This window comes from Triturus cristatus, chromosome 2_1 (assembly GCF_964204655.1).
Source record: "Triturus cristatus chromosome 2_1, aTriCri1.1, whole genome shotgun sequence".
Classification (NCBI taxonomy): domain Eukaryota; kingdom Metazoa; phylum Chordata; class Amphibia; order Caudata; family Salamandridae; genus Triturus; species Triturus cristatus.
In genome coordinates, this window is record NC_140581.1 from 1,105,387,115 (window position 1) to 1,105,401,153 (window position 14,039).

The following is a 14,039-nucleotide window of genomic DNA, read 5'->3' on the forward strand; positions in this document are numbered from 1 at the left end:
GTAGTCTAGGAGGCTGGTGACGAGGGCCCGAGTGACAGTTTTCCTGGTGCTTACTGGGATCTATCTGAAGATTTTGTAGAGCACATGAAGAGTGTGGAAGCAGGAGGAGGTGCCTGCGTTGACTTGTCATTTCATGATCAGTTCACTATTGAGGAGGATGCCTAGGTTGCATGCATGGTCAGTTGGCGTGGGTGATGATCCTAGTTCTGCTGGCCACCAGCTTGGGTCCCATGCGGAAGTGTTTTTTCCAAAGATGAGTTCTTCTGTCTTGTTGGAGTTGAGTTTAAGGCAGTTGTCTCTCATCCTGTTGGTTTTGTTGGTCATGGCGTTGCAGAAATTGGTTCTGGTGGTGGAGGGGTCTTCGGTGAACAAGAGTTGATTGTCATCTTAGTATGAGATTATGTTGAGGCAGTGGGATCTGACGATGTCTGCGAGGGGGCTCATGTAGGTGTTTAACAAGGTTGGGCTGCGGGATGATCCTTGGGGTACTCTGAAAATTATGTTTTTGGGTTCGGAGGTAAAGGGAGGTAGCCGGATGCGTTCAGTGAGAAAGGAGCCGATCCACTTGAGGGCGTTCCGTTGTATGCTGATGTTGTAAAGTTTGTTGATAAGGGGGAGGTGGGGAATGGTGTAGGAATTCTGATTCGGAGGATTCCAGTACGTGGTTGTGTTCCAGGTATTTGGTGAGCTATTGGTTGGTAGCCTTCTTTGAGTACCTTGGCAGGGTAGGTGAGCAGGGAGATTGGTTGATAATTTTGGAGTTTGCTGGGGTCGGCGGAGGGTTTCTTTAGGAGGGTCTGACCTCTGCGCGTTTCCAGCTATCCTGGAAGACCGCTGTGGAGATGGCGGTATTGATGATGCTACTGAGTTCTGTGCTGATTGGGTGTTTCCGAGGTTGAAGAAGCAGTGGGGACAGGGGTCCGTGGGTCCCCTAGAGTGGAAGGATGATATGATGGCTAAGCTGGACTACGTGGTGAGCAGAGACCAGGTGGTGATCGTTCAGGTGGTGTGTGGTTGGTTGGTTGAGGCTGTTGAGGTTGAGTGAGGGCAGTAGGTTGGAGTCGCAGTTGTTGTAGATGGTGGCGATCTTGCTGTGGAAGTAGTCTGAGAAATTGTCACAGAGTTCTTGGTTAAGGTGGATGGTGTTCTCTGAGGCTGCTGCGTTGGAGTATTCCCTGACTATTTTGAAGAGTTCTTTAGTGTGGTTGGCTGTTGTATCGATGTGGGCTATGAATGCCGATCTCTTGGCTTCATTGACACGCAGGTGGTAGCTGATGAGGGCTGATTTGTGAGCGGCTCTGTCAGACGGGTTTTTCGTGCCTCACTATAGTTTCTCGAGTTGGTAGCAGTTGAACTTGGTGGTTCTGAGCTCTGGGGTATACCAGCAGGCTTGTTTTGAGGTTAAGTTGGTTATTGCAGGTTTCATAGGGGCGACTCTATTGGTGCATTTTGTGATCCATGCCGAGAAATTCAAGGCAGCCTGGTCGAGGTCTGATGAGGCTTCAGGTTGGGTGGACCGGAGGGCCCATGTCTACTTTGTCTCAGTTACCTGGCCCCAGCTGTGATGGGTGGACCTGTGGTGCTTGGTGATGGTGTGCTGGTCTCTGGAGATGGTGAACTTAACAATGGTGTGGTTGATCCAGGTGAGTTCTGTGCTGTGGCTGAATTTGATTCTGTCACATGGAGTTGAGTGTGTGACCAGCTGTGTGCGTGGGTTTGGTGGCCAGTTGGGTGAGGCTGATGTTGTTCATGTTCTCCAGGAGGGAGGTGGAGTTGGCGCTGTTGGGGTTGTCCATGTGGAAATGGAAGTAGCCGAGTAGGATGTAGTCGTTGGAGTCGATGGCTAGGGGACGATGATGTTGGAGATGGTGTCGCAGAAAACCGGTTGGGGTCCTGGCAGTTTGTATACGAGAGTGCCTTTGATTGTGGACTTGGTGTCAGTCTGAAGTTGGAGGCTGAGATGTTCTGCGAGCGGCATGGGGTCGTCATTCGGCTATGCAACCGATGGTTTCCTTGAAGATGATGGCAATGCCATTGCCATGTTTGTTGGTTCGGTCACTGTGTTTCATCTAGTTCCCTTCGGGTTTGTGATGGCGATGTTGGGGTTCGAGGAGGGGTTGAGCCATGTTTCGGTGATGAAGGCAACATCAGGAGAGAGTATGGAGATGATGTCCCAGATTTCGGTGGCGTGTATGCAGAAGCATCTGGCATGGAGCAGGATGAATTGGAGCTAATCTGGGTTGTTTGAGATCTCCTGGGCAGAGACAGCATGGAATCTGATGCGGGGTGGTGGTCCTGTGTTGCAGGAGAAGCGGCAATGACGGCAGGTAAAAGATCCTTTGCTTGATCGTCGGGCTGCAGCAGCTGTTGCTTGTTTCCATGGCCAGGAGCTCCTTGGCGGTGTAGCGGCGGTTCGCAGGAGGGTCAGGGGTCTTGGTGCTGGGTCCGGTCCAGTCGCAGACGGGCTAGTCTTTGGCGGGCTGTGCTGAGGCCTCCATTCAGTAGGTCCTGGGAGGCACAGCACGGCGCTGGATGGCGGGAAGCAGGAGGTGGGAGTGGGCAGAGGAAACCGCAGGGAAACAGCGAGGAATGAGCATGAAAGAAAGAAAGAAAAATGTGCAAAATAAACAGCACCAAATTGAGCAGTTACAAAATCACAACAGGTACACAGTTTACCAGCATGAGCAGAAGTAATGCTTGCTAACAGGAGTATGAGGCTGACTGTGCACATGCGCTGTGGGAACTGAGGATATGTGTCAGGCAGACACTACAGGGCAGATAGGCGGTGAGCAAATGGGAGGTAAAAGGTGAATGATCAGAGACCTGCGTGCAAGGACATGGGGAGCTGGAACAGGACCTTCTTAAAGGGGTCGCACTGTAGCCTCCGTTAAGTAGATTCTGGGAGGGGGCGGGACACTGGGTGGCGAGAAGCAGGAGCAGGAAGGGAAACGGCAAGAGGCGAGAAACAGTGAGGAATGAGCGTGAAAGTAAGAACATGTGCAACATAAACAACAACAAATTGAGCAGTTACAAAATCACAACAGTAACACAGGTTACTGGCAATGGGCAGACGTAATGCTGGCTAACAGGAATATGAGGCTAGCTGTGCACAGGCACTGGAGGAGCGGAGTATATGTGTCAGGCAGACACTACAAGGCTTAACAGGCAGCGGTGAGCAAAGGGGTGGGAAAAGGCAAACGATCAGCAGGCAGAGTCAAGAGACTTGCTTGCCTGGGTGTGGGGATCTGGCAAAGGACTTGGATGTTTGACATCTTTAGCCACTTCTCAGCATTGCTTTTTAGCCAACATCATTTTGTACACTGGCCATGTAAACTGAAACTTCGAAAGTGAAACTACGAGTACCAAAATGCAACATAATATATGTTAAAAAGTCATAACTAGAATAAGGTGTCACACATGATAAAGGTCATTTTGGAAACAAGACTTTAACTAACTGGCACTCTTTCAAAATAAATGGAGCAGGAACACTAAATATGCACAGGAGTTCCAATGATTTAGGAGAGTGGTGGAGTGGGAGAAAGGAAAAAAGTGGTGTAAGAGGAAGAAGGAAGTCCAGATGGAGGGGGGTGAGGAAAGGGCCTGAAACGAGGAAGGGGTGAGAGACAAAGGATTGTGGGAGAGCTGAGCGAAAGAAAGGGAGGAGGTGGAGAAGTTAGAGGGAATATCTGGTGCATGTCTGTGTGTGCACCTGAGTTAGGCAGCGCAGGGTGGGGGAGGCTGTCTCTGCCCCATGGACAAAGACAGTCAAATGCATCGTTGGCAGATGCTAGTTTTGCTAAGGGCCTATGGTACACTGATATGAAAAAAGCTTACCATCCACAGTAAGTACGTTTGAATTAACTGCATGTTGTGTATTCCAGCAGCATCCGTGGTTCTCAGTGCACAAGCCCCCTCTCACCCCCAGTCACTCACCACCTGCCCCCATCCCCATGTCCCCCAAGGGAGGCCCTCAAGCATCACATGTAAGGTTTTGTGTTATGCTTTTGGTTTGTATTTGCATGCTGCACAGCTGCATGTTGTAGACCAGTGAATGAAGAAACCTTCAAGATCGTTTATCCAATGCATGCATAAGCCTTTGACCTGATCCAACAAATTCTGCAAAAAAAGGCACATAATGTAAAAAATAAAAGGCAGGAGATTGGGCGAGGCAGTTTTGGACAATGCTTTGTTGCGTGTTTGAGCACAACTTCGCTCGAGACCTGTGTGGTCTTACAAAGCCACTGTGCCTGTTTGCCTTCAAGGGTATATCTCGCGTATGCAGAACCTGGAGCGGCGGCTGAGATCGTGGCCTGTATTATCGTGCCACAAACGGCCTTGGGCGGGGGAGGGTGAGCGGTGGGCACAGTTGTGCACGAGGAACTCTCCAGAAGCAGCAATGCTATACACATGTGACACTTCTCTAATGTGATCTATTCTGTACCAGAGCTCAGCTAGACAAGTGTACTACTGGCCGTTCAGAGACACAGGACAGTCATGACATCTCTCTAAAACCTCACAAGCGTCTTTTAACATGCTCTCCACATACAAGATAAGACTAGAATAACAAGCCTCTGTGTTTCATGCCTTTATTATTTTGTTATGCATGCTTTTTCTGCCCTCTTAGAAAAAAATCTTAATTTTATTTGCTTTGGAACAAAGGCTGCAGATTGTTATGCAATGCTGATTGTTCAAGTGACATAAACCACCCCTAACCTCCAGTACCAATTGCAGCAGCAGGCAAGCTGCGTGTGACGTGGCCCTCTCTCTCTGTGAGGCTCTATAAAACAGCTATTTTACTGATGCACTATTATTGTGAACATTTTATTTACATGCAAGCGAGAACAGAACCTGCAAGCAATTTACATTTTTTCACAATGGACTTGGTCTGTCATGTCATTTCCTTCACCAAGTTTACTGGCCTCCGCCCTGGTGGCATTCCATGCCTCCAGCAATTTTAGGCAACAATAAAAATGTCACATTAACGCTGGTGATTATTGATTAATGTTCTATTGATTAATGTTCTTCCAGGAGTGAGATCGAAGTTTTGTCTAGTGTAAGATTTGACTCAGCGTAAGGTAGCGCAGATGGTTAATATATGCCTCTTGCAAAGAACGTGTAACATGCAGATTTCAGTGCATATAATGTAAATAGGTCAGTGAGTTACTGCTTTTGTCAGAGAGACCCTTTTGTTGCTTGCGGTTCATAAGTTCAAATCCTAATATACAATAGTGAGGTATTAACTGTTATTAAAGAGCTGCATGTAAAGTGCAAGGTACAGTTTACAGCGTTATGATTTCCCCCAAGTCTTTAATCATCCTAATGTTGCAAAAAGGGTTGATTTGCATAGAAATCAGTTCCTATTATTAATGAGAACCCTCCCAACCGTGGTGTTACATTTTAAATTCTGAGTTTGTGCTTTTCCAGACCAAGCACTCTTAAAACATACTGCCTACCAGTATGGATGACATGTGACTCCTACATCTTGTAGTCCTCTGTCTTATGCAACATTTCCTATACACTGAACTACACATTTATGATTAATTGTCTCTGTGTAATGTGTGTGAGATGTAAAGTGCTCTGACACCCTTCACTGGTATGAGTGGTGCTATAAAAATAATTAAATGCACCTGAGAGAGAATGGCAATGGAGACTTGAGGGGCACTTTTAAAGTGTGGTAGTGAGGGTATCCATGGCCGAGGGGGTCATTTGGTGCACCAACAAACTCGGTTGCACCAGTCGCCATCAGTGTTAAAGCCAGCCCTGTTACTATCTTTATGGCCGGACTCATGCTCGCATGCAGCCTACATAATAAACACACCGGTTTACTGGAAGCAGGCTCTTTCAAATGCAAGCAGTGAAATTCAAGCCATTTGTCAGGACATAAACTAACAACACAGGGCCTGCCTGATGACAGATTCCTTTGATGGCCCCGACGTGTGGCCTCAGACTGTACTCTGTTCAGTGCTGCTGAAACAATTTTCAGAATGGTAGAGCTGTCTTCAATGTTGCATGCCTGACTGAAGTCTTAGGGAATTTTGAAACATACAAGGGTAGCAAGTAGCTGTGCACAAATAACAAGAGTTGCAATATATCATATAATATGAAATCTCTTTATTGATGTCATAACTACACATTCACAATTGCTTTATTAACCTTCTTGCTTTCTCACATATGCTTGAAATTTGCCCACTCTGTTTTTTAAAAAAATCCGGGGAGAAGAGTCCCCTAGGATCCCACTAAGATATAGTCCAAAACGAAGTGTAGATTTGACTATACTTTACTGTAACAAAAGCAGACAGGTACATGAATGCAGCGTCTTCGTGGCTTCTCCGTCTCCCTCTAACTGCCACCCTTGGAGCGCTGCCCCATCATTCTATATTCCACACACATGCAATCTGCCCATAGCATTCCACTTACCCAATACAGTTCTGCACTGAAAGTCACTATGATAGACATAACACCCCTTATGGCACTCAGGTTCGCTCACCCGCCACATAGCACTAATCCCAAACCTACATTGCACCACTTTAAAATGTCACCAGGTGCCACTGGTAATAGAAGGAGTGGGAAGGTGGGGAACAATATAAAAGTGGGAGACTGGGTAGCAACACGGAAGGCTCCCAGGTTCAACTTATGAATACTGTGTGGCTCACAGGATCAGGACTGATAGACCACTATCTACATCACCTGATTGATGGTTTCAGGCTGATGCAGTTCTTTCAAGTCCTCTTTAAACCATCACCTGTAACAAAAGGGAGAAATTCCCTCGCAAGTGTCACTCATAAACATTGAAATGACACCCATAAACACATGGGAATGGCACACATAAGCCAACCAAAAACTTGGCAGCTATGATGATGGAACCCTTTTGGCTACGGACGGACTCCTTAGAACTGTAATCTAAGTGTTAGAGCAGTATGCAATGAAAGCAGGCTCTTTCAAATGGTCCCTGGGCTTAAACTGCCGACTTTGGTGCAGTTAACCAGGGTTCGAGCCTCGGGGTCGCGTCCACATCCTGTGATTCTGGGCAAATCACTTAATCTCCCCGTCCCTGAATATGTAATGTAAATACGGTGCTCATGTACAGCGCTCCAATACCTTCGGGTCGAGTTTGCGCTATATAAAAGAAGCAACACAAATAAAGGATGGTTTAGAATGTTGAGTTTGCAGCTATACAAGCATAGTAATAAATGCGTCTAATACTAAGCTCTGTGAGTGGTAGGTACCCAGCACTATTAACCACCATAAACAGGCGAATAAAACAGATTTCTTCTCCCTCTCCTCACCCACCGATTTTTCCCACCTTCCTATTTTTTCATCGCTCTCCTATCGCTTGCCCCATCCCTCTAGGCCCTCCTGAGGTCCTGCCCTTTCTGTTAGTTTTCCCATTCTCTCTTCCACCCTTTTCCGCTGATTTCTCAGCCCGCACGAAGCTTACGGTTCTTTAATTTCTCACTCTCCTGTGTTTCTATCATTTCCTATGAGCAAACACACGCACGAGACACACTCCTCGGCCACCATACCATCTGAACGAACATGCGCACAAGACGCACCAGGCACACCAACGACACAGCCATCTTGGTAAAGGCATGGCGAACGGCGCTGCTGTCAGCTATAGGTTGCAGCCTTTGAAAGGGGCGTGATCATCTTTTTACACATGGCGCATCCCTACTGCTACAGCTTCTGTCTGCTTTAGCTGCTGGAAAAGCCAGGCTAGCGCTTCGGTCATTGGTCTGACGTTTCTCAGGTACTGAATTAATTTGTAATTGGCGAGTGTCGTAAATATGCCTGAAATGTCATATTGTTTATTTGAATGCTATTTTATGGATTCTAAGATTTGTTGTATACTTCAGAGTATAAGTGGAAAAATCCTGTTAGCTTATCTAATGCGTGCATTTTTGTGCATCATTTACATGTATCCTTCCTTTAATCTTTGTGATGGCTTTGTGTTGCGCAGGAGCTCAATATTTTTTTTTTTGTTTAAATGTAGGTCCCGGCTCTGAACTGGCGACCGCTTCATTATCTCCTTGAAACCATGCGGAACTTAAAGTTACTGAGAGCACTTCACTGCAGTACTGCCCAGGGTTTGGGCAGCCCACAGTGTTTCTCCATCCACCCGGATAGTGGGACGGTGCTCATCGCCTCAGAATATGGTATTTTTGAGTTGGATCCCACAACAGAGCAGGTGAGTTTGAATTGACATGTTAAGCTTTTTACACCTGGCATACATGGAGACCATGTGATTTAATAGACTTATATATATGTTGTATACTCACTTGAGAGGCTTTCACACTGTCCTTCTCCTCCACTGGTTTGTTGTCATTCTTAATTTCTTCTGCCTGTAATGGTCAGCGCTCCTGTTGTTGAGAGAGCGCGCACGTCATCCGCAAACCAGGCGTGGCCTGCGGAATAAATAAATGGAAGCGCTCGCTCAGGGGCGGTACTTCCGACACTCCCAAACCAAGTGTCGTGCGTGTTCCTTGCGCGCGAGTGCCTGTACCTGCAGGCCGTAGCGGTCCCCACGCTGCCACCCAGCGCGCCACCATATTGGCGACGAGGAGGGTTGTGACCCTCGCTTACTCACACAGCCGCTCCGCCCGTTGCTGATGGGCGCAACGATCATCGGCGGGAGCCGCGACTTCGCGTGCCACCGTCCAGCGCGCACACGTGCGCATTCCCATGAACGGGTGAGATATGCTCAGATCGAGCGGGAGGCGCTAGACATAAAGTGGGCCTGTAGCCATTTTCATCTACAGGACATCCCTTCACCCTGGTCACCGACCATCAGCCCCTCGTTCCTCTCTTCAAAGGGACTGCACCTCACCACCCGCCCAGAATTGAGCGGTGGGCAGTCCAGCTACAATCATACGAGATGGAGGTCGTATACCAGCCAGGGGCCAAAAACCCAGCTGATTTCCTGTCAAGACACTCCGTACTGCAAGATATACAAGAGGACACCGAAGGGACCGAACTGTACGTCCACATGGTATCGGCAGCTGCGTGCCCACAGACCATGACTCTTGATGACATCAAAGAAGCAGCCACTACAGACGCCGTGTATGTGAGAACTCTCCGCGCCGTCCAGGAAGGGTCATGGACAGATTACCTACGAAAAGCCAACTCCTGGGCTCCGGAAGACAGGGAAAATCTCACAAAGATATGGCGGATAAGGAACGTACTCAGCCCACAGAACACTTAATCCTGCTACGAGGGTCGAGACTGTTGATACCTCAAGCACTAAAACACAGAGCGACTCAACTAGCTCACGGAGGCCATCAAGGAACAACAAAAATGAAAGCACGAATGGGGGAAAAGGTTTGGTTCCCGGAACTAGAGAAAATGGTCGAAGATTTTGTCCGCCGCTGCCCGCCGTGCCAACTGACAAGCACACCAGAAAGGCCGACGCCGATAATTACCGAAGAAGCATGCACCGCCCCATGGTCTAAAGTGAGTATAGACTTCGGAAGCTTCCCCGGTGGGAAACACACTCTAGTGCTGGTAGATGTATTCTCCAAATACCCCCTAGTAGAACCGATAACATCAACTGCGTTCAGCCATGTAGGCCCCGTCCTGGAAAGAGTGTTCGCCATGTTTGGATTTCCCCACGAGATCAGCAGTGACAACGGGCCACGGTTTCAAGGGACAGAGTTTGCCACGTTCCTAAAGCAACGAGGAATACATCACCGCCGGGCCATGCCTCAATGGCCACAAGCAAACGGCGACGTCGAAAGGTTTATGCGTACCCTAAACAAGATGTTTCGCATAGCCTTGGTAGAACAAGCCGATCCAGAGAAGCGACTCCATGAGTTTCTGAGAGAATACAGAAGCACCCCCCACTGCACCATGCAGCGGAGCCCTTGGTTGCTAATGGTACACAGTCCAAGGAGAGACCTCATACCCACCTGTCCAGGGTGGGTGACCTCACCTCCTGAAGCCGAGGAGACACAAAACCGAAGAGCACATCGGAACAGGCGAGCAAGCACTCCACGCCGTGCATTACCACGAACACTCCGAACAGGGGCAACCGTCCTTCTCAAAGACTGCTAGCCAGGAGGGAAGTTTAGAACAAACTACAAACCAAGCACCTGGAAGGTCATTACCAGCAGCGGAACCATGGTAACTGCCCAAAAAGGAAACAAAGAGGTGTCCCGGAACATCTCATGGTTAATGGAAGTCCCTTCTGACCGTCCAACAGGACCTATTGAGGACCGAACAATTGGTCCAACCATCACAGCCCCAGAGGATGCCAGTGGAGGATCAGGGAGCGACGGTGGCGCAAGAGAGCCGGAAATCAACTACTCGCCACCTAGTTGCCTGCCTCCCAGCAGAGGGTCACCCGACAGCACACGCCAACGAGGCTGTCCTCGGGGATATAAACCTGCGGCCCAATCCTCGCCCGAATCAACGTCTGCGAGACTTCGCCTGCTGATGATGTAAAGGCCAACGTTGATGCACCTTGTACAGGTACCCCAAAACTGTGTGCACGTCACTAAGACTTATTGAACTGTTGTTTTCAAGGACTGAGTTGGGAAGGGATGTAATGGTCAGCGCTCCTGTTGTTGAGAGAGTGCGCACGTCATCCGCAGGCCAGGCGTGGCCTGTGGAATAAATAAATGGAAGCGCTCGCTCGGGGGCGGTACTTCCGACACTCCCACACCAAGTGTCGTGTGTGTTACTTGCGCGTGAGCGCCTGTACCCGTAGGCCGTAGCGGCCCCCAAGCGGCCGCCCAGCGCGCCACCACACCGCCCACTAGAGAATACAGCTTTTAGCTGTGGGTCAGCCCACTTTAGCCATTGGATTCTGTGATGAAGGGGTGGTGGAGCGTGGGGGTGCCTAGCGCTATCGCAGCGCAGAAAGGACAACACCACACAGTCTCACACTAATTGGGCTGACAGTCACGAGCGACCTCCCCCCGTTTATTTATACCCTCTGGCCACGCCTGGCCAGAGGTTGTTACAATGTGTAAAGGCCCTTCCGGGCCAGGGGTCTCGGGTGCCCTCCTCCGGTCAACTAGACCGCTACATCCCATCCAAAGTCCGTATTCAAAACGAGCCCTTCAAAAGTTAACACATAAAGTCTGTGAGTCTTTGGCTCGGCCTTGGATTTGGCCTCAGCTCGTACCTCTGGAATCTGATTCCACGGCTCGCTTGAGGGCTGCTCGGCAGTCCTGTAGCAACATCGGTCGTGGCAGGCTCAGCCTCCGCAGGTGTCGGGGGAGGCAGACACACCACTGTCAGGCTATCCTCGAGACCCAACGATTGGCTGTCGCCGGCGTCGCCTCCATGTTGGGCTTGTTCAGGCGATCTCCTGTCAACGCAGGTGTCATGGATGCGCTTGAACCAGGATATGTTTCGGTTGATGACTTCAGTCCCTTTCTGGACTGTAATAGCGGGGTCATAAGTTTCAGGTGTCCATCCTTCAGCGGCAGGGAGAGTGTCCCGTCTTGGTCCGGCTAGCATCAGTGACCAGGGTGACCGCTGGGTGGTACAGTGTGGGGTGCTGCGGTACTCTCGTAGGAATCTGTGCAGGGCCACTTCTGGGTCGGCCTGTTCGGAAACAGCAATCCGCAGCACTTTGTTGAGAGTCCTCATGAAGCATTTTGCTTCTCTGTTGACTTGGGGCCATTGTGGGGTAATTCAGTGGTGGTGGATTCCTAGTGCGGTCATCATGTCTTTGAAGTCGGTCCCTTGAAATGGGGATCCATTGTCGGACTTGATCTGTTGTGGAAGTCCAAATAGTGAGAACGCTCTCTTGAGTACGGGTTGTAGGTGTACAAACGAGGTAGACGCAATCACTTTCACTATGGGGTATTTGGTGTAGCTGTCAATTATTACGGCGGTTGTCCGTCCATCTGGGAAACTCCCAAAGTGTATACTTATTTGGGCCCACGCGACAGTGGCTGATTCTTCTGTTATCACCGGGGCAGGATGTTCGAGGCTGCTCGTAAGCTGACAGGGTCGACAGTTGTTCACGAGCGTGTCCACTGCTACCTCAAGCCCAGGGAACCACACTTTCTCCTGCATGCGGGACTTAATTCGCATTATACCTTGATGTCCTTCGTGGGCTAAGTCCATGGCTCGCCCTTTCAAGCTGGCGGGAATGACTATGCGAGGCCCTCGTAGTACCACTCCGTCAGCCGTGGAACTCAGTTCTTCGCGCACTCTCCAATGTTTGTTAAGCCAGTCTCTGTCAGCCTCATTCCATCCATTCATCCCATGTAGGAATTCTCCCCAGGATCCTTTCCAGAGTGAGTGCAATACCTTTGTTAATACTGTGTCCTTGCTCGTTTCGGCTTTGATCTCATCCAGTGTGATGGCTCACGGACAGGCCCATTGAGATACCAGGTCTATGTATTCTTCTGTCTTCATTTCTTGTTCGCCGCCATCTCTGTCTGACTCTGGCGGGTGTCTCGACAGGAAGACTGCCAGATTCTTCGCCCCAGGCCGGTATACTACTTCCATCTGGTAGTGCTGTAATTTTATGGCCCAGTGCTCGATTCTTGGGTGGGGGGTGCGGTGCTGTGCCTCGAATGGCGGAACCAGTGGCTGGTGGTCGGTTACCACTCGGAACGGATGGCCACTGACATATAGGTGAAAGTGGTTGCAGGCCCTCTTGATGGCCTGCGCTTTCCTCTCAATCTGAGAGTATCTGGACTCCATCGGTGTGAGTGCTTTGCTCGCAAAGGGGAGTGGGGTCCATTTTCCAGGTTCCGTCTCCTGGGTCAGCAGGGCTCCTAGTCCTAAGGGACTGGCGTCCACGAGGAGTTCTGTCGCTCGCGTAGTGTCAAAATGCGCCATGATGGTTCCTCCCAGCAGCGCTTGTTTGATCTTTTTAAAGGCACTGTCCTCCTCCTGGCCCCACTTCCAGGTCACATCCTTCTTGGTCAGGGCACGTAACGGTTCCGCTAACATTGCCAGGTTCAAATGAACCTGCTGCAATAGGTGGCCATTCCAAGGAAGGTTCTCACTTCCGATGCTGTCAGGGATGCTGGGGCCTGCTGTGTTGACTGCGATTTCCTCGGGACTACTCTGACTCCGCCTTGGTTGAACACATACCCAAAGAATTCAATGGACTCCTGGAAGAACGAACACCTGTCTTGGTGTAGTGTGGCTCCGTGCTCTGCGAGGCATTGAAGCGTAGCTCGAAGATGGTGATGGTGCTCTTCCATGGTTGCAGAGTGAATCAGGATGTCATCGCTAACATTGAGTACTCCGGGGAGTCCTGACAGTACCTCTTGGATAGTGTTCTATAATATTTCTGCGGCAGAGGATATTCCGAAGTTGAGCCTCTTGTACCAGCGTAGACCCATGTGAGTCGAGAATGTTGTAATGTACCGGCTCTCTTTGGCTAGCCTCAGTTGGTGGTAACCTGCGTTGATGTCTAGCTTGGAGAACCAGCCGACCCGTTAAGGTCAGCTAAGATGTCATCTACGGTGGGCGTCAAATGCCTTTCGCGCTTGATCGCCTGGTTGGGTAAACGCATGTCGATACATAGCCTGATTTTTCCCAGCTGCTTCGGCTTCTCCGCGATCACCATTGGGGATACCCAGGGCGTTGGTCCTGTAACTTTCTCAATGATGCCTCGTTGTTCTAATTCTTGTAGCTCTTTTTCCACTGCGGTTCTTAGGTGGAACGGTATTCGTCTGTGCCTCAGAGCTATTGGTTTTACGGCTTTGTCGATGTGCAATTTGATCTGGGCTGTTTTTATGCACCCGAGGCCTTTGAACAGCTGTGGGAAGAGGTTTAGGACGCCTTCGGTTTGTAGTGTCTTGATCGAGTTGGTGAACGTGACTAGGCCAAGGTCTTCAGCCGTGTGGCTGCCCACCAGAATGTCTGCTTCTCTATCGATCACATGGAAGGTGGTGGTCACTTTTCGCCCTTCTGCTTTGACTTAAACAGTCATTTTTCCTTTTAGCGGCAGAGGAGTTCGGCTGCCATACGTGAGGATCCTGACGTGCGATGGGGATAGAGTGGGTCGTGGGTTGAGCCGCTTATAGTGTTGACACCCCATCACGTTCACCGAGGCTCCAGTGTCTATT

The 14,039-nt window shown here is 49.7% G+C and overlaps 1 protein-coding gene across 1 annotated transcript in view; it reads left to right on the forward strand.

Moving 5' to 3' along the window:
• The first annotated feature begins 7,627 nt into the window (after nucleotides 1–7,627).
• ELP1 (elongator acetyltransferase complex subunit 1) overlaps nucleotides 7,628–14,039 on the forward strand; it is a 754,242-nt gene continuing 747,830 nt past the window's right edge. Inside the window, exons 1-2 of the mRNA XM_085636502.1 lie at nucleotides 7,628–7,747; nucleotides 7,991–8,185. Of these exons, the coding sequence (XP_085492628.1) occupies nucleotides 8,036–8,185 (150 nt within the window). The 5' untranslated portion in view covers nucleotides 7,628–7,747; nucleotides 7,991–8,035. The remainder of the gene's footprint in view (nucleotides 7,748–7,990; nucleotides 8,186–14,039) is intronic.